Raw genomic sequence first — 22,339 nt, forward strand, 5'->3', positions numbered from 1 at the left:
CATCCCATCCTTTGAGGGTGAAACGTGGGATTTTGCTTCCATACACACTTACATTAACGCGATCTAGTGTTTTCTAGGTATGGGAGCTAATAATCAATATGACATCCTCGCTGTTTAAATAGCGACTATCATTCCAGCGCAAACTATATCGTGGATGCAATAATTGATATCATTAAAATACCATATTAAAATAAAAATGTGCACAAGCTTTCCATTAGTACATGTAATGCAATGCAACGCAATTGTCACGTATTGCACTTTGCATCTGAATTGTATTTAAAACAGTTTTGGAAATTAAATATATATGCATAGTCTTATATTATTTTAGGTTAACGTTTATTTGAACATATATTTAAACACATATGCAGTCTCCCTCCCACCCCTGCTGGTTTTGCTTGCAGGACCGGTTTCTGTTCATTTTCTCAGGTGAAAAATCTCATGCACAGATGTTTTTAAAACGTGAGCTATGCAAATCCCGATGCGGCAGCAGAGGTCGCTTTTCAGATCCAGCGCTGAACTCTGACCCGAAGCGGGGCAGCGGGGCGACCTTTGACCTCGGCCCGCTGAAGGGACTGTGCAGGCGGCCGTTGACAGCTCTAGACACACGGGGGGGAAGGCAGCCATGGCTCGGGTGGATGGCGGCACGTATTTCAGCAGAACCAGTCTCTTCTGGATGGTCGCAGTGACTTTATCTATGGGGTATTACACGGTGAGTCTGTGGTACAACCGCAAAGAAGGGAGACGTCTGTGTTAAATGGTGTCACTGCCAATACGTTCCGGACGAGCGACGCGGCGGCATGAGTTCCGCACTGCCTCACCCTAAATGCGGTTTCTACACGCACACTGAGCATTATAATGTAATTTTGCATTAAAAAAGCAGCTTCCTAAGGGTGATAGTACGGAACCCCTAAGGGGACACGTAGAGAAAAAACCCCGAAAGCTAATAATTTTGCGTTTCCTAATGACTCTACAAACTGATGGGTCCATTTGTTTTGGTTGCGTTTCATATTATTATATTGTGCCCAGTAGAAATCAATGGTACATAATGTGTTGTATCATTTTGGAGTCACTTTTAATGTAAATAAGTAGAATATGTTTCTAAACGCTTATACATGTATGTGGATGCTACCACGATTACGGGTAATATGACTAGTGACACACGGTGACACACGTATCTGTAAAACCAGAACAGCACATTCATTCGTAAAAACAACACACTAATATCAATTTAAAATTAAAATGGACTTATATCGCATAAATACATGGTATGGTGTTCGTAGCGTCATAAGCTACTGTAGTTGCCACGATCATATTATATAATATTAATAATCATTGATGACACAGCATGAGCACACACAGTACATTATATATATATATATATATATATATATATATATATATATATATATATATATATATATATATAATACTGTACTTGAATATTGTTTTCTGGCATGTTTAAATACTGATAACGCTCTGTGTTTATGTGTACGACTATAATGTGAAAAATATTTGATTTTTTTTAAATAATAATAATAAAAACCGTTTGGACTAGTTTGTTCCCATGGAAAGTGTTAGATTGTACTCGTTAATCCAAACCCACAGTTAGATCTAAAAAGTTCATGGTCATTATTAGACTTTTAACAGGGTGTGAAAACAGACACACTGTAGCAGAAATGTACAGAAACACTATAATTTAAACATACCAAACTATCAGTTATTTATGTATTTATTTTTAATACTAAAATCTGTGATAATAATAAACAGACAAATGAAATGAAACGTAAGAGATTTAAATGAAATCGAATAATGTATCCAATAAAGTGTTGGGGCTTGGAGGACCACTAAACACCCAGTGAGACGGCCACACAGACAGTGTTTATTTCAGGTGCAGACATACGGCCAGGCAGGTAGGCTATGGCGCAGTGATAGACGGGCACAGGGACAGGACATGGGAGAGAATCAGCCTGGACACATGGCCCAAGAATGAAACAAAGTCTGTGTATCTGATTTTTTCACCAGCAATCTGTCCTTGTATGCCTTCTAAGCAATTATCTGTGCAGATTGGGACTGGAAGCTCTGAATGTGAGCATTATATCATGAGAGGAAACGAGAAGTGTGCTCTGATCCCATGACACTGGGGAGGGGGGTTGCCACTCTGTATACATGCACTGGCGCTTCCAGAGACGGGCATACACTGAGAAAGTCGAGTCACAGAACCACAGAGCCACAAATGGAGCCCCTCCAAAGCCGTGCCTATTTCAGGAGAACGCGTCTGCACTGGATTGTCCTGGTCACTTTCCTGTGTTCCATGCTGACAGTGAGTATCGGCGGGGGCACGAGATAACTGCATGGCATGGTTTGATGTCGCAGCTTTAGCAGGATAGTAACTAGCATTAATTTGTATTCTGAGGTTTTTAAAAGCTGTGTTTGAATTGCCACACGCAAAAGAGCAAATAAAATAAAACAGTTCTGCGTGCCCATCTTTTGCAACATAATTATATTCTACCCTCTGATCATCAAAAAAAAAAAAAGACCAAGACGCTGCTTCTGCTACCCCCTCCAACTTGTCTGGTGATGTACAATAGGGCTTGATTGAGCGGCTGCTGTTTGATCTGTGGGGTTTAAATGTGCAGCCAATGCCGTTCAATTTTGCCTGCTTTCATATAAAACTAATCCCATAACCTTGACTGTTCCTCTGCAAGTGGTCTGGGTGGCGGGGCCCGTTAACGCTGTGCATTCCAGTTTGAATGAACCCTGATTGATAAAGGGCTAGCAGTCGCACAGAATTCAGAGCTGGGATAATCCCATTGATACCCAGCCTCAGGGGGCAATAAACGCCTACTGGAACTCCTCCACAGTGCGCAGTGTACGACAGACACTTTCTGGGACGTGCGAAGGGAGACCCATAAGCGGCCCATTGTACAGGCCCTTGATCTGCTCGAGGTGTCGCCAGCTGCACTGTCCATTGTGCTGGAGTACAGCAGGGAGATATTTGCACTCCACTCGTCTGGCGGAGTACTACACATAAAGTGCCATCTTGAGTCCAGGGTATTAAAGTGAATACTCATACGGTATAAATCTATATTTTGAATATGTGGTAGAAATGTGCAATCGTTGCCCAGATTTGCCCCTTTTTGAGATTTCAATATATTGTAGTCTGTATATCATATATTATTTCATATGGGGTACAGTAGAAATATGTAGAAAATATATAGAAACATGAACATATTTCTACCATATGTTTAAATCCTTATATCTGAACTGCGCCAAACGACAAGGCATTGGGACTCTCGTATGTTTCCTTTAATTACTGTACTACAGTCTTCAAAAAACGTCTGCTTAACCTTTATCAGATTTTCTTAACTGTCCTTAATTACACGCACAATTGTGGCACAGTGAGCACTAGTCAGAGATGATCTGACACGTGTTTTTTTTTCTGTTAATTACTATTCACAACTATAACACAACTTTGCTATTTTTTATTATTTAAAGAGCACAATCCTGTACTTCATTTCCAGCTAAATGTAGAAATAAAGCCTCAGATTAATGTAGTGCGATCAAGTAGTCACCTTTCCTGATAACTAGTGGTGTAAAGCTAAGAAACCGTGGAGGCTTTTCCACAAGCTTTACATGTGATGCATTTACACAAAACTAGACTAGTGTGATTTTAAGCTGAACATACTTGTGTAGACTTGTATAGGATTTTTAGACCCCAAACTGTGCCACGCACCTCTCCCATGTACGCAAAGGAGTACAAAAGACTGGCTTGTCCCTTTGTCGGCCAGGTGATTAGTGCCACTTAATTGAGGGGATTGCCGGGAAAGTGTGTGAGAGGTCGTTCTTGGTTCTTCCTTTTGGACCGGCCCGTTTGCACTGTATCACATGCTGCCGGGGATTAGAACGCCGTCTGTGTGTTGTGTGCCTGCTGCAGTGAGGGCCGGGGTGTGGGGCATGTTTTAGCAGCCGCGTGGAAACCAAGTCGTTGCACTTTAGCTGTACTGATCGGGGTTGAGTGTCGGGGCAAAATGCAATCTGGAATCTGGGCTGCATTAGTCGCGGGACGTGTAAAAGGCTCGGGGAGTGCATTTATAAGAGCAGGGTCCTTGGAGAAAGCCAAGACTGTGAGTACATACGGTCCTGCAGCCCACGTGCACAGGGTCTGCACTGTAGAGTGCTTTCACAGTCCTCTCAGCAATGGTATTAAAACAAACTGGGGGTTCCAGCGAGAGTAGGAAGTGGCCGGGAAAAGGAGTATTTATCATTTGCTCGCGGATAAACCTTTCTAGGTAAATGGTACTTTAGCAGTGCTTTTAAGTAAATTGAACCAATTCAAAATCCCTCTGGAGGCATCAACACTGTGAGAGTAGTCCTACATGAAAATATGCTATAGACAATCCTGCTTTTATCCACTTGTACTATTATACACAGAGCCCTGGCATATTAAACTGAGCCTCCCCAAGTGCCAAGGCATTATCCCAGGCTCCCACAACGTGAAAAAAACAAAACAAAAATAATGCTTTCCGCATAGTGAGTGCCCGAGCCTATGAGGATGCACCAGGCTGAGCCACCAGATACTGCTGTGTAAGAGTGTGCTCCGGTTTGTGCTTGGGGTTTCTTGAGCAACAGTGGAAGCAGGACTGGCTGTACAATCCTGCTTGGTTACTATAGCGGGGCAGAGAGTTGATTTTATTAAGTGTAGAGAGAGTGATAGCAGATAGTGTTTATTAGGGATAATGGTAAAACGTTATGTTCTGGCTTTATTGCTATATATTGCAAGTGCTTTGGCAACACGATTCTTTGGCCTATCGCTAGAGCCAATCTGAATTGAATTGATTGTCAAACTCCACTTTATTGGCATGATGTAGTGACATCAGTATTGCCAAAGCACTGCCCTACAGCTCCAGTGCTCAAGAACAGAGCAATGGGAACAATAAATACACAAAATAAACATTTTAGTCTCTAACTTCCCTTTATATCAATTTTAAAATAAAATTGTCTTTGTTTTGTCACAGTGGGTGGTGTTCTGGCCTCAGCAGGTCCCCTATGAGAAGCTGGGCCCTGTGGGGACTTTCTCCAAATACATGGCAGACAACCAGTACCCCCTGATCTACTATGGGTGAGTGTCTGTATTGTAAGATGGTTGCCCACAGACAGGGACATGTATAAACATTCATGGAGTGGCAGTTTAAAGGTGACACACCCCATGTCTTGGCACAGTTTGCTCCAGGATGAATCCGTGTTTAACAGCCTGCACAGATATCATTGATAAGTAAGTACAGCTGAAGTAACCATACACTGTGTGTTGCAGGTGGTGGGTGGCTTTGGCGATCCACGTGGCCGAAGCCCTCTACAGCCTGAAGGTTTGCAGGTAACATCACTTTCACTCTCCCAATTTCTGTTCATTTCAAATGGACAAGCCTCCACATTCAGCGAGGCCACGGAAAAATCACAGTGCACTTAGCAACAGACTGGAGATGACACCTAATTAAACCCCAGGAGCCGAAGCTATGAACCCGAGAGGGACATGAAGGTGTTGATTAACCAGACTGCCAAAGAAAAATAATTGTATTTTACCTCACGCTTATGTGTATCTAATTAGGTTCTCGTTTGTTTTGTGTTGCACTGGTATGAATTAACCTCCTGTAGCCGATGGCTCTTGTGTGGGGGGCTGCAGGAATATGTTTCAGGTTAGACAATATGCATATAATTTTTTTTTACATTATAGCAATTTATAGTCTTGTAATTAAGTTTCCAATTTCTATTACTGGGGATGTAACCCAAAGAAAAATAATTGGGTGCTGTGATTAAGCATTGGCAGGCAGTCATTAATTCAGAAGTGCAATATTGGGCGTTACAAATAATGAAATATAACTGTAATGAATTAAAACTTGTTCCGATGGGAATTGGCGTCATGTGAATTCTCGTATAGAGGTGTGTCCTGTGTGTCTCGGCACATTCAGAGCACATCTGGGGCTGCTGTTATACCAGCTGGAGCCAGAAGAGGGCGATGGAAAACAGTCCTTGTAACAGGATAGACAATCTGATTGCACAACCTGATTTACCAGTTATTTTTTCCTGGAACAAGATAACCTGGCTCTAACCCCGTCCCTGACCCATTGGCCTGATCCTGTCCGTCTCTGTCTCTCTCTTCACAGTGACAAAGGAATTGACAGTGTGGTGGCCCGGTTCCTGTGGTGCTTCCAGACCTTCCTGTTTGGGTATTTCTCTCTGTCCCTGCTGCTGAAGTACAAGCCCGACCCCCGACCCAAACGTCACTGAGCGGACCTCGAGATGCCCCCCCACCCCGACCCCATTACCTCACACTACACAACCTCCTGCACAGACCTCCCTCACTGCTATTTCGGTCTCTGTCTAGCTACATCCCACTGTGGAGCTGTGACCACGTATTGTGCTGACAGAGCTGTACTCAAATGTGACACGATATAGAGCACCACAGGAAGCAAAAGCCAGCAGCATCTGGTGGCCTGGCTGGTGGGTCATGTTGGGGCCTTTAACACACAGGCTCATGCCAGTGGGTTCATCTATATACAAAAGAGGCATAGATGTGTGAGAGAGAAACTGGACGAGTACACTGTGTTTGGCCCATTTCAGTACAGCTATTTGTGAGTTTATAATACTCCCTTTTTCAGACAGTATCTGGGAGATCCGGTACAATGCAGAGCGAGACAGTAGATTAAATACAGAGGTGGGGAGAGTGGAGACAAGAAAAGGTTATCTCATATATTTCCTATATAGAAATGGGGGGATCAACTAATGTTCTTAATATGAGATGTTTTTAAGAATAAAAGAGGACCATCAGGAATCACAAACCAGATTAACAATAATTTGATTAGAGCAGGGGTATTAAACCAGGGGGCATGGGTGTGAGACAAGACAGATTTTGTATATCAGGATTTCTTAAATGGGGGTGCCTGCCACATGTAGAGGCTGTAGGTCTGACAATTTAACTAACTTTTTTTTAATTAATAAGACATTCCAATCCACCCTTCTCCCCTTGTGTGGAGGCATCATTTCGGAACAATTTACTCACAATAAGACAGTGTCTCTCGCTCTCTCTCGACAAGTCCTCGGAGGCTGTCACTTCCAGCCTCTTTCAACTTGGGGGCAGCTTTCGATAAGAGGAAAGTGAGTAAATATGGAGAGGGATCGCTTTGTCCATCTTTCTAACACCTCCTCCCCCTCAGCAAAGTGGTGTAGGCAACATGGGGCCAGGAAACCAACCAGGAATGAGATGGGAAATTAAATATTTAGCCCGTTTTTTGGTGGGGGAAGAGCAAGTCACAGTTCTGCAAAACAGTGATATACTTTCAGAAACATCCCTGTCACTTACAATGCTTTGGATGGTTATTATTTGCCACAACCCCTCAAGTGGCAACACAGCAGTTGCACATTCCCGAGGTCAACAGGGCTCGTGCATTTCTAGTTTGCTTATCATTTGGACACTTAAGAAGAAACACGGGGAAGCAGAACACAACACTGAACTGCACCACTACTTGAAGAAATATGACTCTGCTTTTGGTCTGCCCTGGGTAGCAGCTGCTTTTCCGTCAGGGGCTTGGGGACTGTGGAGCACATTCCTTGGACCATTGACTTCTCTTTATTTGTACTGTAGACCAGCTAAAGCTATACTATCCATGTCCTGCTGTACGGCAATACACCCTCAGCACACATGCATTCTGGGCCAGAAAACAGGACAAACTTATTTTAGTGTTATTAACTTTTTTAAACAAAGATTCTAATGTTTGATATTTTGGGAATGAGAGCATATGTCCCCTGCAGTGATTTTAGTTTTGAGATGTGGTGCAATGTATTCTCTGCCTGTTTGCATACTGTGTTTATAACATCTTGTTTATCTACCTGCCTTCTAGCTGTCTACAAACTGAAACGGTTACTTAATTAATGCTTAAGAGAAGCACATTAATCATAGTCTTGTTTTAATTGTCTAGAAGACTTGCTTTAACAACAGGAGGTGTTACACACAGAGTTAAGCTTCTTCAAGCTAGGACACCTACCTCACTCTCATGGGGACACAGTTGCAGGCCAGTGGAAACACAGCTGAAGGTTTAGTGTTTTGCTGATTTTTATGGCAATTCATTTTCTGAAATAAAGAGTGATTGACAGTCTCGGCATGCTCCTATTTACTTCTGTGTCTACGTCTGATGTACGTCCAACTCATCAGCCGCACGCTGCACTGAAATTGTTCTCGCCAAGATCCATCAGTTAGGATTAATCCAGGCCTCACTGGTGTTGCTTCATAAGATGTAAGTAGAGTTGATCTCAGTTATGCGAGACTTCTGCATAGTAATAATACATCTACCATACCAAGCACAAAAAGGAGCCCACACTAACACAGCAGTGTCTGCTAGCTAAATCAGTAGTGGTGTGGGATAACTTAACCATTCCATTGACAACAATTAATAATGTCTGTGTTCTGTAGTATGAAAAGAAACGGCTTAATGATGTTGATTAACAAAGCACGGCTGCCCAAACTCTGTTCAAGGTGGCGCTACTACAGCATACCACCTGACTGGCAGTGTAGCAGTGTGTGTGTTCTGGGGCCCACTGTGAGTGCGCTGTGGGCTGTGGTGATCTGACACATTGGGAAACATGCAGCCCTTGTGTTCAGGTCAGCACTGAGCTCCTACAGGCGTGGTAAGGCCAGGCTCCTGACTGCTGAACACGGGGCTGCACTGCTCTCTAATGCTCGCAGTTACTGTGCTGCAGGATCAAGGGCTCGAACACTTACATCACCACAAGGATATCAATGCATTTCTGATCACGTTTAAAACCTGAGGCGAGTTGTGTGAAATAAGTATTAAACAACTTGGGTAAAAGATTGTTTTTGACACCCATTAGCGCAAGGAACACTTAAGGGGAAAACGGTGGGAGCTGAATTAAAATGGTTGATGCAACAGGACATGGGTGTTTGCTAACAGTGGGCATAAGTGTGTGTTTCTTAGTTGTTGGCGTTTTCTTGCAGTTACCAACATTCTATATTTTGTAAAGATGGGAATCATTCACTGATATACACAATAGTAATGTGTAAATATCTAGTCCCTTGAATATGTATTTAGTCTACAAATCATTCCCATTTTCCCGATGCAGCTGACAGATTGGCTGTGCCAGTCAGGAACCACGCTGTGCCTCACCCTCTCGGGACTGTCCTGTCTCACCCTAGCTGACAGACCAATGAGCACACAAATCTGAGTTGTCAACACTAATGTACAGGGCCACAGGAAGACAGGAAGTGAGGCAGCTTCCAGCAGTCCAGCCCTGTGTCTCTGTCACCCCGCATCAATGACAGTGTGCACAGAGTTCCCCGTGCTCTCAGCTGGCCAGAAAAAGCCGCCTTGATTAATGTTGCCTAATTCCCATGTAATCCACTATCTGACCCGGGATCACTGGGCACTGCCAGCTCCCAGAGCGTAGTCTTACTACCAGGGAGGGCGCTCAGACTGGAAAGGGTCAGCCTGTCCTTTGCTAATGAACTTAGGGAATTAGCCGGCCCTAATCGTCCGTCTCTCCTGCAGCACTGTCTCCTGTGGTTAATCAAGAGACTGTTATCTCGGCCAGTGAGGTAACACTTTCCTTTCCGCCCTCACTCTCTCCGCAGTACTCAGGCAAAGAGGATCAGAGCTGCTGCACCTGAGACACCTCTGCCCTACTTCCTGTGCCTCTTCAGAGAGAGAGAAGGAGGGAGAAGACGACAATCTTAGACAATCTAACTGCTTCCTTAATGTCCCCCCCTGTCCATTTTTAATTGAAGAAAAGGAACCTGACGAAAAAACAAACCACAGAACACTTTTATTCCCCCCCCCCCCGACATATCCCCTCAGTTTGAATACCCCTACTACAACATTCAAACTTCTTATTAGAAATACATATTTATGTACAATATTGTAGTACACATTTAAAAATGTCAGAGTAGTACAAACAGGGCCGGCACAAGGCTAAGTATCTGGGTGAACTCTCTCCCTGGGCAATCCACTCACACACTCCTCTCCCGAGATGGAGGCAGGCAAGTGGTCAACACATATGTTTGTCAGCTGTAGCCTGCACACAGTGACTAAAGTTCAAGCTAAAGAGTCCAGCAGTGTGTGACAATTGTATTTTATAATATACTGACATTACTTCCACCCCCCTCATTTGTCCGATTATGTCGCCCTAGTTCGCCTAAGGGTTGGTCCGACCCTGAATTCAAATAGCAAGATATAACCTCTGTAGCCCTAGACATGACCTTGCTCACAGTGGTGGACAGTCTGTGTGTGCTGTGTTTCTTTTGTGTGTTTTGTGTCGCCTACAAAGCTTAAAAGTTGGGGATCATAGGAAAACGTGTAGGACATCGAGATACAAGCATGTCATGTGCGTAGTCAACAGTCTGCACTGAAATCCTCTAATAATCGAAGCATGGTGTAATGCTATGTGCAGATTCAAGTTTTAGTTCTGTGCAGGGTGCTAGCTATCTCTTCTTGGTCTTTGATGCAGTGCAAGTGAACTACAGTGTTGTGAATACTCTGTGTGTGTGTGTGTGTTAAGTACAGTACAGTGCAGTACAGGATGGTGCTCAACAGCGCCCCTCTGTGGTCACCGCTCGTGCCAGTGCAGTGTGGCGTAACGCTCGGACAGCGCATTGCGGAGCTGGGTCGTCTGGGACTTGTCCCTGGTTTCCACCACACACGACACCTGAGACACCAGACACACAGACAGATCAGGCTGGTCAGAAAAGACAGACACACAAGGTGGAGAGAGACAGGCCGGTCAGACATACAGATAGAAGAGACACAGAAAACGTGACGTGAACAATATGCAGACTGCTTCCGGCACAGTTCTCTCCCTGTGCCCTGTTACCCTTTGGCCTCACCTGGACTCAATACTCTTCACCACCCATGTTGGAATCTGGTCAATGCATGTATCTTGCCAGCTCAGACAAACAGGCAGAATACCAATCAACTGTCCTGTCATAGCTGTGCTACTCTACTTCTACATGTGAACCATTTGAATTATTAATTAGGGCTGCTTTACATGTTAGTGTACATACAACATGGAATGACTAATACTACAGTCCCACGCATAAGTAGAAAACAATAATTTTGTAGATCAACAGCCCAAAAAAGCTCCAACATGTAGTCATAATTGCATTGTTTTCATCAAGAAATCATCACTATGCACTCCATACATAAAACCAGGTGTCGGGTGACTTTTTTTAGGGGATGTAAAACTAAAAGTGTCAGATGGAGCCGAGACTTTTCCTCGTCCAGTATCTATATGGAGGAAGACTACACGGCCATGCTGCATAGTCAGTGATGCACAGAGAAAGGGAGAAGTCCGCAGGAACCTCACCTGCACATTGAAGAGATCGGCAGCGCTGCTTCCCCTGTCGTGGCTGATATCCAGCAGCCTGAGAGAGAGAGAGAGAGATAAATGGGTCAGAGAAAGGATCGGGGTGGGCAGTATTGACGTCACTGATTAGCTGCAGGTGTTATTTGGAGACTGTGATTTCCTTATTGGAGCTCAAACACCGGAGAAAGCTTTTGACAATGTTGTTATTATAAGCTCAGCCCTGTGCCACCGTGTGAGCTTTTCAATACGTGTGGCTCACGTTTGTCATGGCTGGGTCATGTCAATGGCCAAAGGATCACCTATTGAACTGTGTTTCTGGACTGACACTCTAACGCTGTGAGGTGAATGGATCACCATGTTGGATGTGGCCGGGAGACCGGACTCATTTCCCTATCAAGCAGTGGAAGGGCCTTTTCTAGTTTTCTAGTAGGTTCTAGAAGTCTCTACATTGTATAGTAAGTCTCTCTTCTAGGTTACGTGTGATTATAACATCCCGCACTCCCTGTCTCAGCCCCTTCTTTCTTGTCAATACAACCTGCCAGCACTATGTGACGCTATACAGTCCCCCCAATCTCTCTACAGAGGGTCTGAGCTCCCGCATGTCCTGTACAAGGCCCTCACCTGACGTCCTCCCTGGCCAGCAGGTCCAGCAGCTTGGCCATCTCCCCGGGCCACTCCCCCAGCTGGACAGTGAACTTGCTGACCCGCTCGTCCAGCACCAGTGCCCGCTCCACACACTGCCTCATCAGGCCCAGCTCCATGTTCGCGCTGGTCACCACCACCGCCACCCTGAAGTGAGAGTCTCACAAGGTGAAAAACAGGAACAGCAGGGTCCAGCTCGGTGTCTTAAAATGCCCCCCGCACGTTTGTACCAGAAGACCCCCAAATTACAATTCAGAAACTACCCTCCTGCATGGGCGTCTAGATCAGGCCCTCGCTGACACCTGAGGGGATTGTACTGTGGCTTATATTTGCACTTTTGCATCGGTCTGTCTCTCTCCAGTCCTGAAGCGTCCAAATAACAATATTCTCTGCATTACTTTGCTGCTAATTTAAATACTTGGCTCTGTAACAGCTACAGCTCCCCCACCCCCCTCTCCTTCCCCATAAGACTCCAGGGCCAGATCCAGCTGCAGACCAGATGTGTGAGGACACAGAGACTGCGCTGGAGTGTGGGCCAGCTCCCCTTTTGGGAATCCAGTGGCATTGGCCTTTGCTAAGGTATAAGGGCTTCTGCTATAGAGACACCCCCTCAGAGGGCTCCTGCTGTTTCTCTGAGCACGAGAGGTCACAGCGATGCCTCCTCTCACGGCTCTCCCCACCATCTGTTCACCAGGGCCACATTCTTGTACAGGAAGGACTGCTGGCTCCTGTTCAATGAACCCTTGATTCTTCTGGAGGTCATAAAAGAGACTCCCAATGCACAGAATCACCATTATAGAGATACACACACCCAATGACTCCCTTCCACTCCCCCTCTCCCTAACTCTCCTTCCTTCCCTTCCTCCTTCCCTCCATCTCCCCCTCTCCCTTCCTCTCCCCCTCTTCCTCCCTCCCTCCCTTTCTATCTCTCCCCTCCTCCATCCTTCCCTCTTCACAATCACACAAGTCTACACAAACAGACTCGGAGTCACATTCAAGCCTGCTCCCGTCCCTCACCGCTTGCCCTTCAGCTCCTCCAGTTTGCCCGCCAGAATGGCTGCCAGACCGATGGCTCCCTCGGTGTCCACGGTTGCTCTCTCATACTCCTGGAAGCGCAGCATGGACACCAGGGCATCCTCCTCACTAATACAGAGGGGGAAGGTGGGACAGAGAGAAGATCAGAGATTACAGAGTGTTAGGAAGCTCAGATGTGGGGGGAGAGCAAAGGAGAGGGGAACCGAGAGCGAAGGAGATGGGGGAGATGCAAGGATACAGTGGAGGCTGAGAGAGTGAGAGTGAGACAATGCATGAAGAAGACCCATATGGTATTTTAAACTTGAAAGCAAGAAGGAAACACAGTTACTAAATTACCAACAGTCTCAGGTATGAGAACATCCATGAATTTCAATATTAGTGGTAAAAGAGAGAGGGGTAGTGGGGGGGTTAACAAGAGGTAGACTGAGAGAGAAAACAGTGATATGCAAAGAGTTGGGGTAGGGGGCCACCATAGGAGAGTTAGTCTGTGGCCCTGTACAGTGGGGGATATTTCCCTACCTGACAGTGATGACCTTGTCCACCAATTTTTTGGCCAATTGAAAGGCGTTGTTCCCAAAGGGAGGGGAAACCAGGTCTGAGAAAGAGAAAAGACCTTCTGGTCAAGAGAGGCCTGAGAGATAATTGAGACACACACACACTCACACAACACACACACAAAAACTGCAAGCGGTACTCTGTGTCTGTGAAAACCATATTTCTTCACATCTCAGAAGAAGAAAGCATTTATTTTCACACTGCAAGTCAGACATAAGACCAATAGGAAGAGAGGGGGAGAAAAACGTCGAGAGGCCGAAAAACAGGCAAGACTGAAAGCACAACAGGAAGCCAAAGAGATTAAATGAGTGGCAGGGGAACAGAGAGGCTGGCAGACGGGGGTAGTTGAGTAAGCGATCTGTGGAACAGGCAGACATGAACAAAGACATAAAACGGAGAAAGATGAGCAGTTCACAAGAAGCAAGGTAAGAGGAGATAGTACCTCCATAGAGCTTCCTGTTGGGGGCGCTGGCGAGTTCTTTGACAGGATAGTCGATTTTCAGGGACTGTTGCAGGAGGGGGAATTCTTCCGGCTCGACCCCCTGTAGCAGAAAGCTGAGATCAGGGCACTGACCCACTGTCCCTGTGACACACATACACATTCCCACACACAATCTTACAAACACTCACACACACACACTTATTACAATAGTCTAGTTTACAGTCTACTAATACATACAATATACCCCTCTCAGGGCCCTGACAGAGCCAAAGGTGGGAGAGTGAGAGAGAGGTGTGTGTGCATTACTCACAATAACAGTGATGCTGTGGTTGAGGTGTTTGAGTGCAGCGGCTGTTCCGGCCAGCAGGCCGCAGTGCCCCCCCGCGGGCACAACCACCGCATCCAGCTTGGGCACCTGCTCGAACACCTCCAGCCCCACTGTGCCCAGTCCTGCCAGGTAGATGGCAGTGTCTTCCCTGAGAGAGGGGCAGAAGGAGGGGGTCAGGTTGCACTTCCACTACCTCCACCCTGCTAGTAGACCAGTTTCCTGTAAAACAGCATCTGACAGGATATGGATGTTCCACAGCAGCATGGCCGGCCAAACTAAACTGCCACTGGAGTGATGTGAATGAAGCTGCAGGGAGACCAGAGGCCCGGTCACACTTACTCGTCCAGGTAGACGTATCCATTCTCCTGCGCCAGGCGGCGGGCGTGGCTCTGGGAGTCGCGGGGCGTGCTGCCGTAGGAGATGACCATGGCGCCGTAATCCCGGCACATCCTCAGCCGCACCGGGGAGCTGCTGGCAGCCATGATCACGAACACAGGGATGCGCAGCTCACAGGCGTGGTGCGCCACCGCCATGGAGAAGTTATTGTCCGATGCCACGATCACACCCTTCTTCTGCTGTTCCTGCACACACACACGGGCAGAGCGAGAGGCCGGTGAGCAGGACAGGGGGCAGTACCACTTTTTCTATTTCAATTCCCTTATTCAGACCCATTCTAAATCCCAGTTCCAATTATTTTTGCAATTGATGTAAATGGCAGTACTGGAAGTGGAATTAAATTGAAAAAGGAATTACAAACGCAATTGGGACAGAAAAACTGGAAGTGAGCGCAACCTGACAGGTGAGCAACCCTCTCACAACACTCTGGGATACATCTGTACTGCAACAGGTCATTAGAAAGAAAAGGAAAATCAGAAAACAGAAACACAAACTAGGAAAAAGGAAAAACAGGAAACAGGAAGCAGAAATAAAAAACATTTGACCAAAAACAAAAGCATTTTCCAATCCTCCTTTTTAGTTAATAACTACATACAAATCCAGCTAAAAACAAATCCCTTGGTCAGAACTGACATCTTTTTAGTCTGTATCTGGTGATTAAAAAATCATCCAGAAGCATCCTTCAGCTCAGGAGGTCAGTAGTGTTTGGTGGAAATGTGTCTGCTTGTTTCTAGTTTTGTTTCTTTAACCACAAAGTCAAAGCAGGTTTCAGTCTGTGGACTGTGTATAAAATATTGTCCATCCATCCATCCATTTCACTGGGATGCCGGAGCCGATCCCAGCAGGCATAGGCGCAAGGCTATAAAATATTGTTAATAATTAAAATGAAATAATGTAGCCTTTGTTGTTAAATGTTATTCATGTTTTCATTTAAGAAGTGTTCATCTGAGACCTGTTGAGTTATTGATTTCAGCTGTTGTCACTGTTCTGTTTAGGGTTATATGACCTTTAACCCTGTGGCTACTTGAAACTGAATGCAGTATGCAGGAAAATACCCTACTTCTCAATATCCGTATATCACGGCGATGGCTCCGGGAGAGGCCAAAAGCATATTAGAGAAAGAGAGCAGGGATAATCTAGGGAAAGAAAGTGGATTTGCTACCCCTCACAGGGCTACAGTTTGAATTTAGGAAGCTGGCATTAATAATCAGTCACGCCTGTGGATTTACAGTGTGTTATGCTGAGCAAAATGAATCATTAGGCTCACACTCTCTATTAGTGCCTACATCGGAAGGATTTGGCAGAGAACATCCCAATAAAAGGGAGCTGAGAACAGAGATAATGAAGCATCCTGGGGGCATGAAGACTTTCTGGCAGTTTACCCTCCTCCTGTCTGGCCTATAAATCACACCATAAACGAGCTACAGGAGTCCCACTTTCTTTGTAGTGCAATGTGGGGCGTCTTCAGAAGTTACCACAAGGTTTTGGTTATAAAGGGGTGGACAAAAAAATAGAGGAGAAACACACAGCTCACTCACATGGCGAGACGGACAGACGGATGACTTTGACCTAAGTGGCTAAACTAGAGGTGCCAACTATATTGGTAAGGATTGGTATTTTTTTAGCGTATGTTCTGGCATAATAATTGTATTTCCATTTGCATTGATGTCAATTACAATTTTAAGGGGGTCTCTGTTTAAATCAATGGCTTGAGGAGAAGTTCCCCAAGTAGAAGAGTTTGGAAGTCTCTCTATTAGATATCCAAGCAGATATTTAATCACAAAGCTAGGGATGATGTTCTCTGTGGAAGATAATAATACATTCACAACCAGGAATGTACTAACGCACTGAAAACTGTTAATTGCCCGACTAGAGCTTATGTAAATATAATTACAAAGAAAGAAAACAAAGACCAGCCTTTTCTTGCGGCACTAGTAACTGCACTGTGGGAAGAATTCCCTGGTATTCCCTGGTTTGGCCATCCATCTAAAGCACTGGAGCAAACATGGGCAGAATCCAAGTCAACAAAGGCCTCCATCTCTAAGGCCGATGACCTACTGCCAGGTGTGCCTTACCTGGCGCAGTGAAGTGAGGAGATAGAGCACGCCGCGCTCCTTCACTGTGCCCGTGTAGTGGAGGTGCTCCTTTTTCAGGAAGATCTCCATGCCATACTGCTTGGACAAGCGGGAATACTGAGAGAGAGAGAGAGAGAGAGAGAGATAGAGAGAGAGAGAATTGTTGCAACTGTGCCGCACTCACACACTGCCGCACTGTAGTGTTGGCTGTGAAAAGCCTTTTTGGGCAAGATTACAATTGGTGACATTCACATATAATAGCTCAAGGAAACAACATTTAGCTTTCATTGGGGTGAGGAGACTTGCATTGAGGGAAGTAGGGTAGGGAGTGTGATTGGGAGGGGGCTGGAGATGGGCAGTACCGTGCAGGGCGTCTTCTGCACTCCGGACTGGATCTTGAAGGCAGCGGCGCTTATGTCCTCAAAGCGGATGAACTCGGCGGGGGGCTTCACGCTGGGCCGGCGCACGGCCTTGGGCTGCTTCTCCACTGGGTTTCCCAGCAGAGGCTCTGGGCGCCCTACGATCTTCATCTCCCAGGTCTTGACATCCCCGTTCAAGTACTCTTCCTCCCCAAAGTCCTTCAGCCGTTCGGGGTTGATGGGGGTTGGCCGGGAAGGCCCACAGCCGTTCCTGATTGGCCCATTCTTTTTGCACTGCCCCTCATGGAGTGATGGGTCATTCTGGCAAGCACTGCTTGGCTGCTCCTCACTGCAGAGGACACACAGACAGAGACACACAGACCATGAAACGAGATGGAGACACAGACATACCCTGCTAATTCCAGAGGTCTTTTCCTGGGTGGGATCAGCACCTTCATGTTAAAAGATGAGTGATGGGAGATTATATGGATGTGGTATAATATCAGCCATGATGGGCAGCATGGAGTCATGGTCAGAGTGAAGGACCCACAACCAAGTCATGGATTCAAGCCCTCCAAGAAATTAACTACCCTGCTTTCCCTAGTCCTCCTTGGCCCTGTTCATCAGTAGGACTGGACACAGATGATCAAGCAGAAAGGGGATATTTAAATCATGGTTGTGGAAGTGTGGCAGAGGAAGCTGAACGACACCACTTGTTTGTGGAGATTCTCCCTTTAATATGGGGAGGCAGACATACAATTAGAGACACACACACTGACAAACTGGAACTTACAAACACACCACAATATGGCTCCAGAATGACTCATCCCCTGTAGGCCTTTGCTAAAAGTGCAGGTTGGGCTGTTACAGGCAGACCCTATCTGAGCTCTCTTATCATGGAGGGCTTCTTGAGTCTCCTATACAGCTCCTGAGCACTGTTGTTTGCTGACAGTGTGATAATCTCTGGGGGACATTTGAAAAGGGAGACGTTTTAATAGTTTTATAGAGTTCAAAATACATCTGAGGACTGGGTGGGGGGGGCAAATTACACAGTATCTATACATAAATGGGAAGGAGGTCAGCCATAAGACATTTCAACAGGGTTAGTCTCAGTCATAAAGAAGTGAGTGGGCGTGACCTTGCCCATTTGTAGCACAGGGATAATCTGTCCACCTGACTGTATGGAAGGTATAGCCCTCCATGTGGTTGTAAAAATAGCTACAGGAGGTTACAGCCTCCTAATGCCTCATTGACAGTCTCCCTCTCTCTCTCAATTCCTATATATTTTTTTTTTAATTTAAAATACAAAATCAAACAAGTGTTTCAAGATACAAATAAAAGGAATCTGAAACTAGCGCCTCAGAAAGATGTGTGTTTATAGCTGCACGGTTGTTCTTTTGTTATGGGGATGAATTGGGTGGAAAACCAGCATGGCATTATGTTTTTACAAGTCAGGAAACTGGCACCCTCTGACCTCCCACTGCTCTGGGGCAGCAACCAACTGAGATCTGTTGCTGCTTCTGTGCTATGGTTCTGCTGTGCACCGGTGTTGGCGTTTTTACAATGAGACAACTCACAGCTGTGTCTGTTAACTCTTAGATGATCAAAACAAAAGCCGGGGACACATGCAGGTAGAAACACTAGAGGGTACATCCGAACCCTCTGTCATCCTGCACAGCTTACTGAAGAGAACATTCTGACATACTACAGTCTAAACGCTGTCTGTCAGGACAGCAGCCCACGACTCCATGTCCTCTTTTCATTTGCTTGTGTCCACAGAATGTCTTCAGCTCACCAGGCAGGAGATGCAAGGAAGAGCAGACCACAACCACATATTTTAGAATATTCTCTTGTCAGTCAATGCAGTTGTCAGCCAGTTTTTTGGCCTCCTCAATCCGTAATATCTATCCATGCAAAGGGAATTCCCTTTACTTTCACTGTTAAACACATTGAGATCACCAAAAAGCAGGATGTATGGCAACCCTTAGAAAGAAGCACAGATATGTACACTATAGGTACACTGTATGTACATTTTAGATATGATAAAGTATACTTGAAGTGTATCTAACTTTATATTGCATCCTAAGGGAAGGCATTATAGCCACTATGGAGAAACCAGAGCAAGAACAAGGCACATGCAGAGTGAAAGCTTGGGAATTAAAAGGGACAACAACACTGATTGTAAGTGGTCAACTTTCAAAAGAGTCTGCCACCAAGACTAGCAAAATAACTCAAATAAACTCAGGAATCGATCCATCAATCAAATATAACTTATAAAGCACCTCTAACCACTCTGCAAGGAGAAAACAAAAATCTGTCAGTCTGTCAGGGTGAGGTATCTTAAAACATACAAATCTAATTCACAACTCCTTCCAGCTTCATGTCTGTCAGTTCATGCATGTAGCAAAGTTGATTCTGAAGCACTGCAGTGAAGGATTGTGAATGCGGTAAAATGGTCTATGAATACTATAATACCAGGAGGGAAGGGGGCTTTGGAAGGCTTACTACACAAGTGAAAGCATTTAACAACAAAATCTCTTCATCACAGTCTTTGGATGCCCATGGTCAACATATCAGAGCCTAACAAACAACCAAATCTTTTAAACAGTACATTCACACTTTGAGCCAAAGTCTGTAGGCCCTTTTACTGTGAGGCAGAAAAGAAATATATGATATGCAGGAAGTTGGCTTAATCAATGCTGTGCAGCATCCACTTGGTTTATGCTACAAACAAACAAGCATGACAATATGTATAAAAGTCAAAAGAAGAAGCTTGATTAAGATGACGAGCTAGGCCTTCAATGTCTAGGTCTAGGGTGGCGTCCAGGGAAATCCATGGCCTACTGGAATCAAGTTTACTAGGCTTTCTCCCTTACTCACTCTAACACTCTCTGCAGTCAAGTCAAGGCACAGGGGAGAAGCAGCGAGAGATAAGTTACCTGGAGAAGAGCAGGAAGATGAGGGACAGAGCCAGACGGAGGAGGAGGCCCACGAGAGCTTGGAAGGGAAGCAGTAGAGGCTGCAGGGTGAGGGATGGGGCCTCCAGTCGGGTGGGAGTAGGTGCTGAAACCTCAGGGGGCTGGAGAGGAGGAGGAGGTGGAGGAGGAGGAGGAGGAGGTAGTGGAAGAAGAGGGGTAGCTATGAGGGCTTGGGTAAGCGGCTGCCTCTCTCTAGGGGTGTCATCGGATTGGGGAGGGGGTGCAGTGGCCGACCTTTGCCAGAAGGGGTCATATTCCTCGCTGTCTGAGCCTCCGGCCTCGCGAGGGTTGCCATTATTCTTGTAGTGCGAATAGAGGAACTGGGCTGCAAAGTTCATCCTCAAAGAGTGGCGGGTGGGTTAACAGTTTAGTCCCAGGCTATGGTGTGCTGTGCCGTCCTGTGCCGAGCTCAGAGCTCTCTGTGTGTCTCCCTGTGGGTCAGTGCCGTGTCTGTTTGTGTCCCTGCCTTTGCACTGCACAAGCTCTTCCTGCTGCTATTTAAAGAGGGATTACTGAAGGCACATGCGAGCCAGCCTTCCTGCCTCCCCCCGCCCCCCAGAGCTATTTCGGAACCCAGACCTGGATTAAACTGCCACTGACGTGTTCTAATCAGACGGGTTAAGGGGATAGGGAATTAACTTTTATCTAAGGAACATGAGTCTTGAGTCTTGAGGAGCAGGGAGACAGTGGAAGATCACGTCGCTCTCCGCCTCACCTCCTGCCTGCATTTGGGCAAACAATCTCAACAATCTCCCAGAATGCTTTAAAGAAGTTCCCAGTAATTCTGATTAGGCATCCGCATTCTGCAAAATGTCCTACCTTTTAACCCAGCTCTGACAATGGACTCTCTAGCTACGTGGCCTTTTCACCTTTTAAGACAGATTCAATGAGATTCCTGGAATATTCACAGACAGAACTGCTCTAAAACTCTGAAACATGTATCATATTGGATTTCCTGACATGTCCTTTCCAAGTTGTAATACCAACCAAGAAAATGACTGCCTTCATTTACGTTGACCAGAACATTCAGAACACGTGTTCTTGATCCCATCAGTCTGTGGGAAAAGAAACAAAACAAAAAGAAAACCTTGGAAGTTGTCAGCGTATTGGTTTCCGAAAATTGTTGCGGTGTGTAATTTATTACAATATGACAAATGAAAAACACATTTTCTCTGTCTTCTGCATAACACTGTATGGGTAGTCTACATATTCAATAGAGCAGTTCCAAGCATGCTTGTAGCAGCTGATTAGCAGCTTCCCAGATCGTCCAGTTGTTTTTGTGGTATGTGCTGGTCAATAGTGCAGGCCATAGGGTTTTGATCCATGGCCAAGGCTGCCTTTCCCATTTCCCAGGAATTAGGATTAAGATACATCTAAAGAACCAAATAAGATTTAAAAAAAAAGAATGAACACAGAACATGTTAACCCCAACACTCCCAGGAATATCAAAGTATTACAGCGTCCACACTGGGCATGAGACAAAAGTGCTGACTTTGATGTGTGCAGTCCAATGATCAGAGCCAAAATAAAAACTCTCTCTTCGCCCTGTAAGTGTGAATGGCTATCATTGCTAGGTAGGAAGTTCCCACACTTACAAGGCCATTTAAAGCACCTCCATAGCAGTCTTTATTAAAGAAACCTGCTGCATTCAAATCAGTTCAGTGGAAGCTCAGTGAAAAGGTCAGAGCTAGTGTGAACTACTCAGGCCAGAGCCAGCCTGATGGGAAGGGCAGGATTAATAGCCCAGATGTTGGAGCCTCTTTAGCTTTACCCGAGAGCTGGGCCTGTCTATGAGGTCTACGTGATAAATAATTAGACTAATCAGCTTCAGGCCTCTCCAATTAGAGTGACCGGGGAGCCCAGTGTGGCTCGAGAGGCTAATTAGACATTAGACATTATCATTCCAAGCTGCTCTTAGTAAGGGAAAACGTGATTTGATTTCTTAGAGGTATATTCCATTAAAGGACAGTGTGCCGACTACATGTAAAGTACATAACGAACCCTGCGTCTGAGGTCTCTCTTGCCTCTCCTAGTCCTCACAGGGCCATTCCCCTCTTGGTGGCCAATGTTTGGCTGCCTCACAGAGGAAGCCATTTCAACACACTGTTCGAATCCCTGTATTTTATGTTATTGTATTCATAACATAATCAGAGCTGATCTTGAAT

At 45.6% G+C, this 22,339-nt stretch overlaps 2 protein-coding genes across 3 annotated transcripts; one reads left to right on the top strand and one right to left on the bottom strand.

Annotated features, from left to right (window-relative positions):
• The first annotated feature begins 473 nt into the window (after positions 1 to 473).
• Positions 474 to 8,147, top strand: tmem254 (transmembrane protein 254). The gene is made up of 4 exons (XM_066693255.1): positions 474 to 709; positions 5,016 to 5,119; positions 5,312 to 5,371; positions 6,159 to 8,147. Exons 1-4 carry the CDS (start codon positions 623 to 625, stop codon positions 6,280 to 6,282), a joined length of 375 nt encoding a protein of 124 aa, XP_066549352.1. The 5' UTR covers positions 474 to 622; the 3' UTR covers positions 6,283 to 8,147.
• Positions 8,148 to 9,849: 1,702 nt separating this feature from the next.
• On the bottom strand, positions 9,850 to 20,636 carry LOC136716110 (L-threonine ammonia-lyase). 2 transcript variants are annotated; one of them, XM_066693603.1, is made up of 11 exons: positions 20,409 to 20,636; positions 17,200 to 17,545; positions 16,838 to 16,954; positions 14,706 to 14,947; positions 14,349 to 14,514; positions 14,039 to 14,138; positions 13,561 to 13,636; positions 13,024 to 13,149; positions 11,986 to 12,153; positions 11,365 to 11,422; positions 9,850 to 10,707 (listed from the first exon to the last, which is right to left on the bottom strand). In XM_066693603.1, exons 1-11 carry the CDS (start codon positions 20,510 to 20,512, stop codon positions 10,609 to 10,611), a joined length of 1,602 nt encoding a protein of 533 aa, XP_066549700.1. In that variant the 5' UTR covers positions 20,513 to 20,636; the 3' UTR covers positions 9,850 to 10,608. The 2 variants fall into 2 exon arrangements, with proteins under 2 accessions (XP_066549700.1, XP_066549699.1); XM_066693602.1 differs by having other exon boundaries at positions 9,850 to 10,737.
• Positions 20,637 to 22,339: the final 1,703 nt, after the last annotated feature.

This window comes from Amia ocellicauda, chromosome 20, assembly GCF_036373705.1.
Source record: "Amia ocellicauda isolate fAmiCal2 chromosome 20, fAmiCal2.hap1, whole genome shotgun sequence".
Classification (NCBI taxonomy): Eukaryota; Metazoa; Chordata; class Actinopteri; order Amiiformes; family Amiidae; genus Amia; species Amia ocellicauda.

Bases quoted from the DNA above. Each gene is read 5' to 3' on its own strand.
- tmem254 (XM_066693255.1), top strand. From the start codon at position 623: ATGGCTCGGGTGGATGGCGGCACGTATTTCAGCAGAACCAGTCTCTTC. The intron at 5,120-5,311 runs GTGAGTGTCTGT...TGTGTGTTGCAG, and splicing joins TACCCCCTGATCTACTATGG to GTGGTGGGTGGCTTTGGCGA. The intron at 5,372-6,158 runs GTAACATCACTT...CTCTCTTCACAG, and splicing joins TACAGCCTGAAGGTTTGCAG to TGACAAAGGAATTGACAGTG.
- LOC136716110 (XM_066693602.1), bottom strand. From the start codon at position 20,512: ATGAACTTTGCAGCCCAGTTCCTCTATTCGCACTACAAGAATAATGGC. The intron at 14,948-16,837 runs GTAAGGCACACC...GTGTGTGTGCAG, and splicing joins TCCTCACTTCACTGCGCCAG to GAACAGCAGAAGAAGGGTGT. The intron at 14,139-14,348 runs GTGAGTAATGCA...TTTCTGCTACAG, and splicing joins ACCACAGCATCACTGTTATT to GGGGTCGAGCCGGAAGAATT.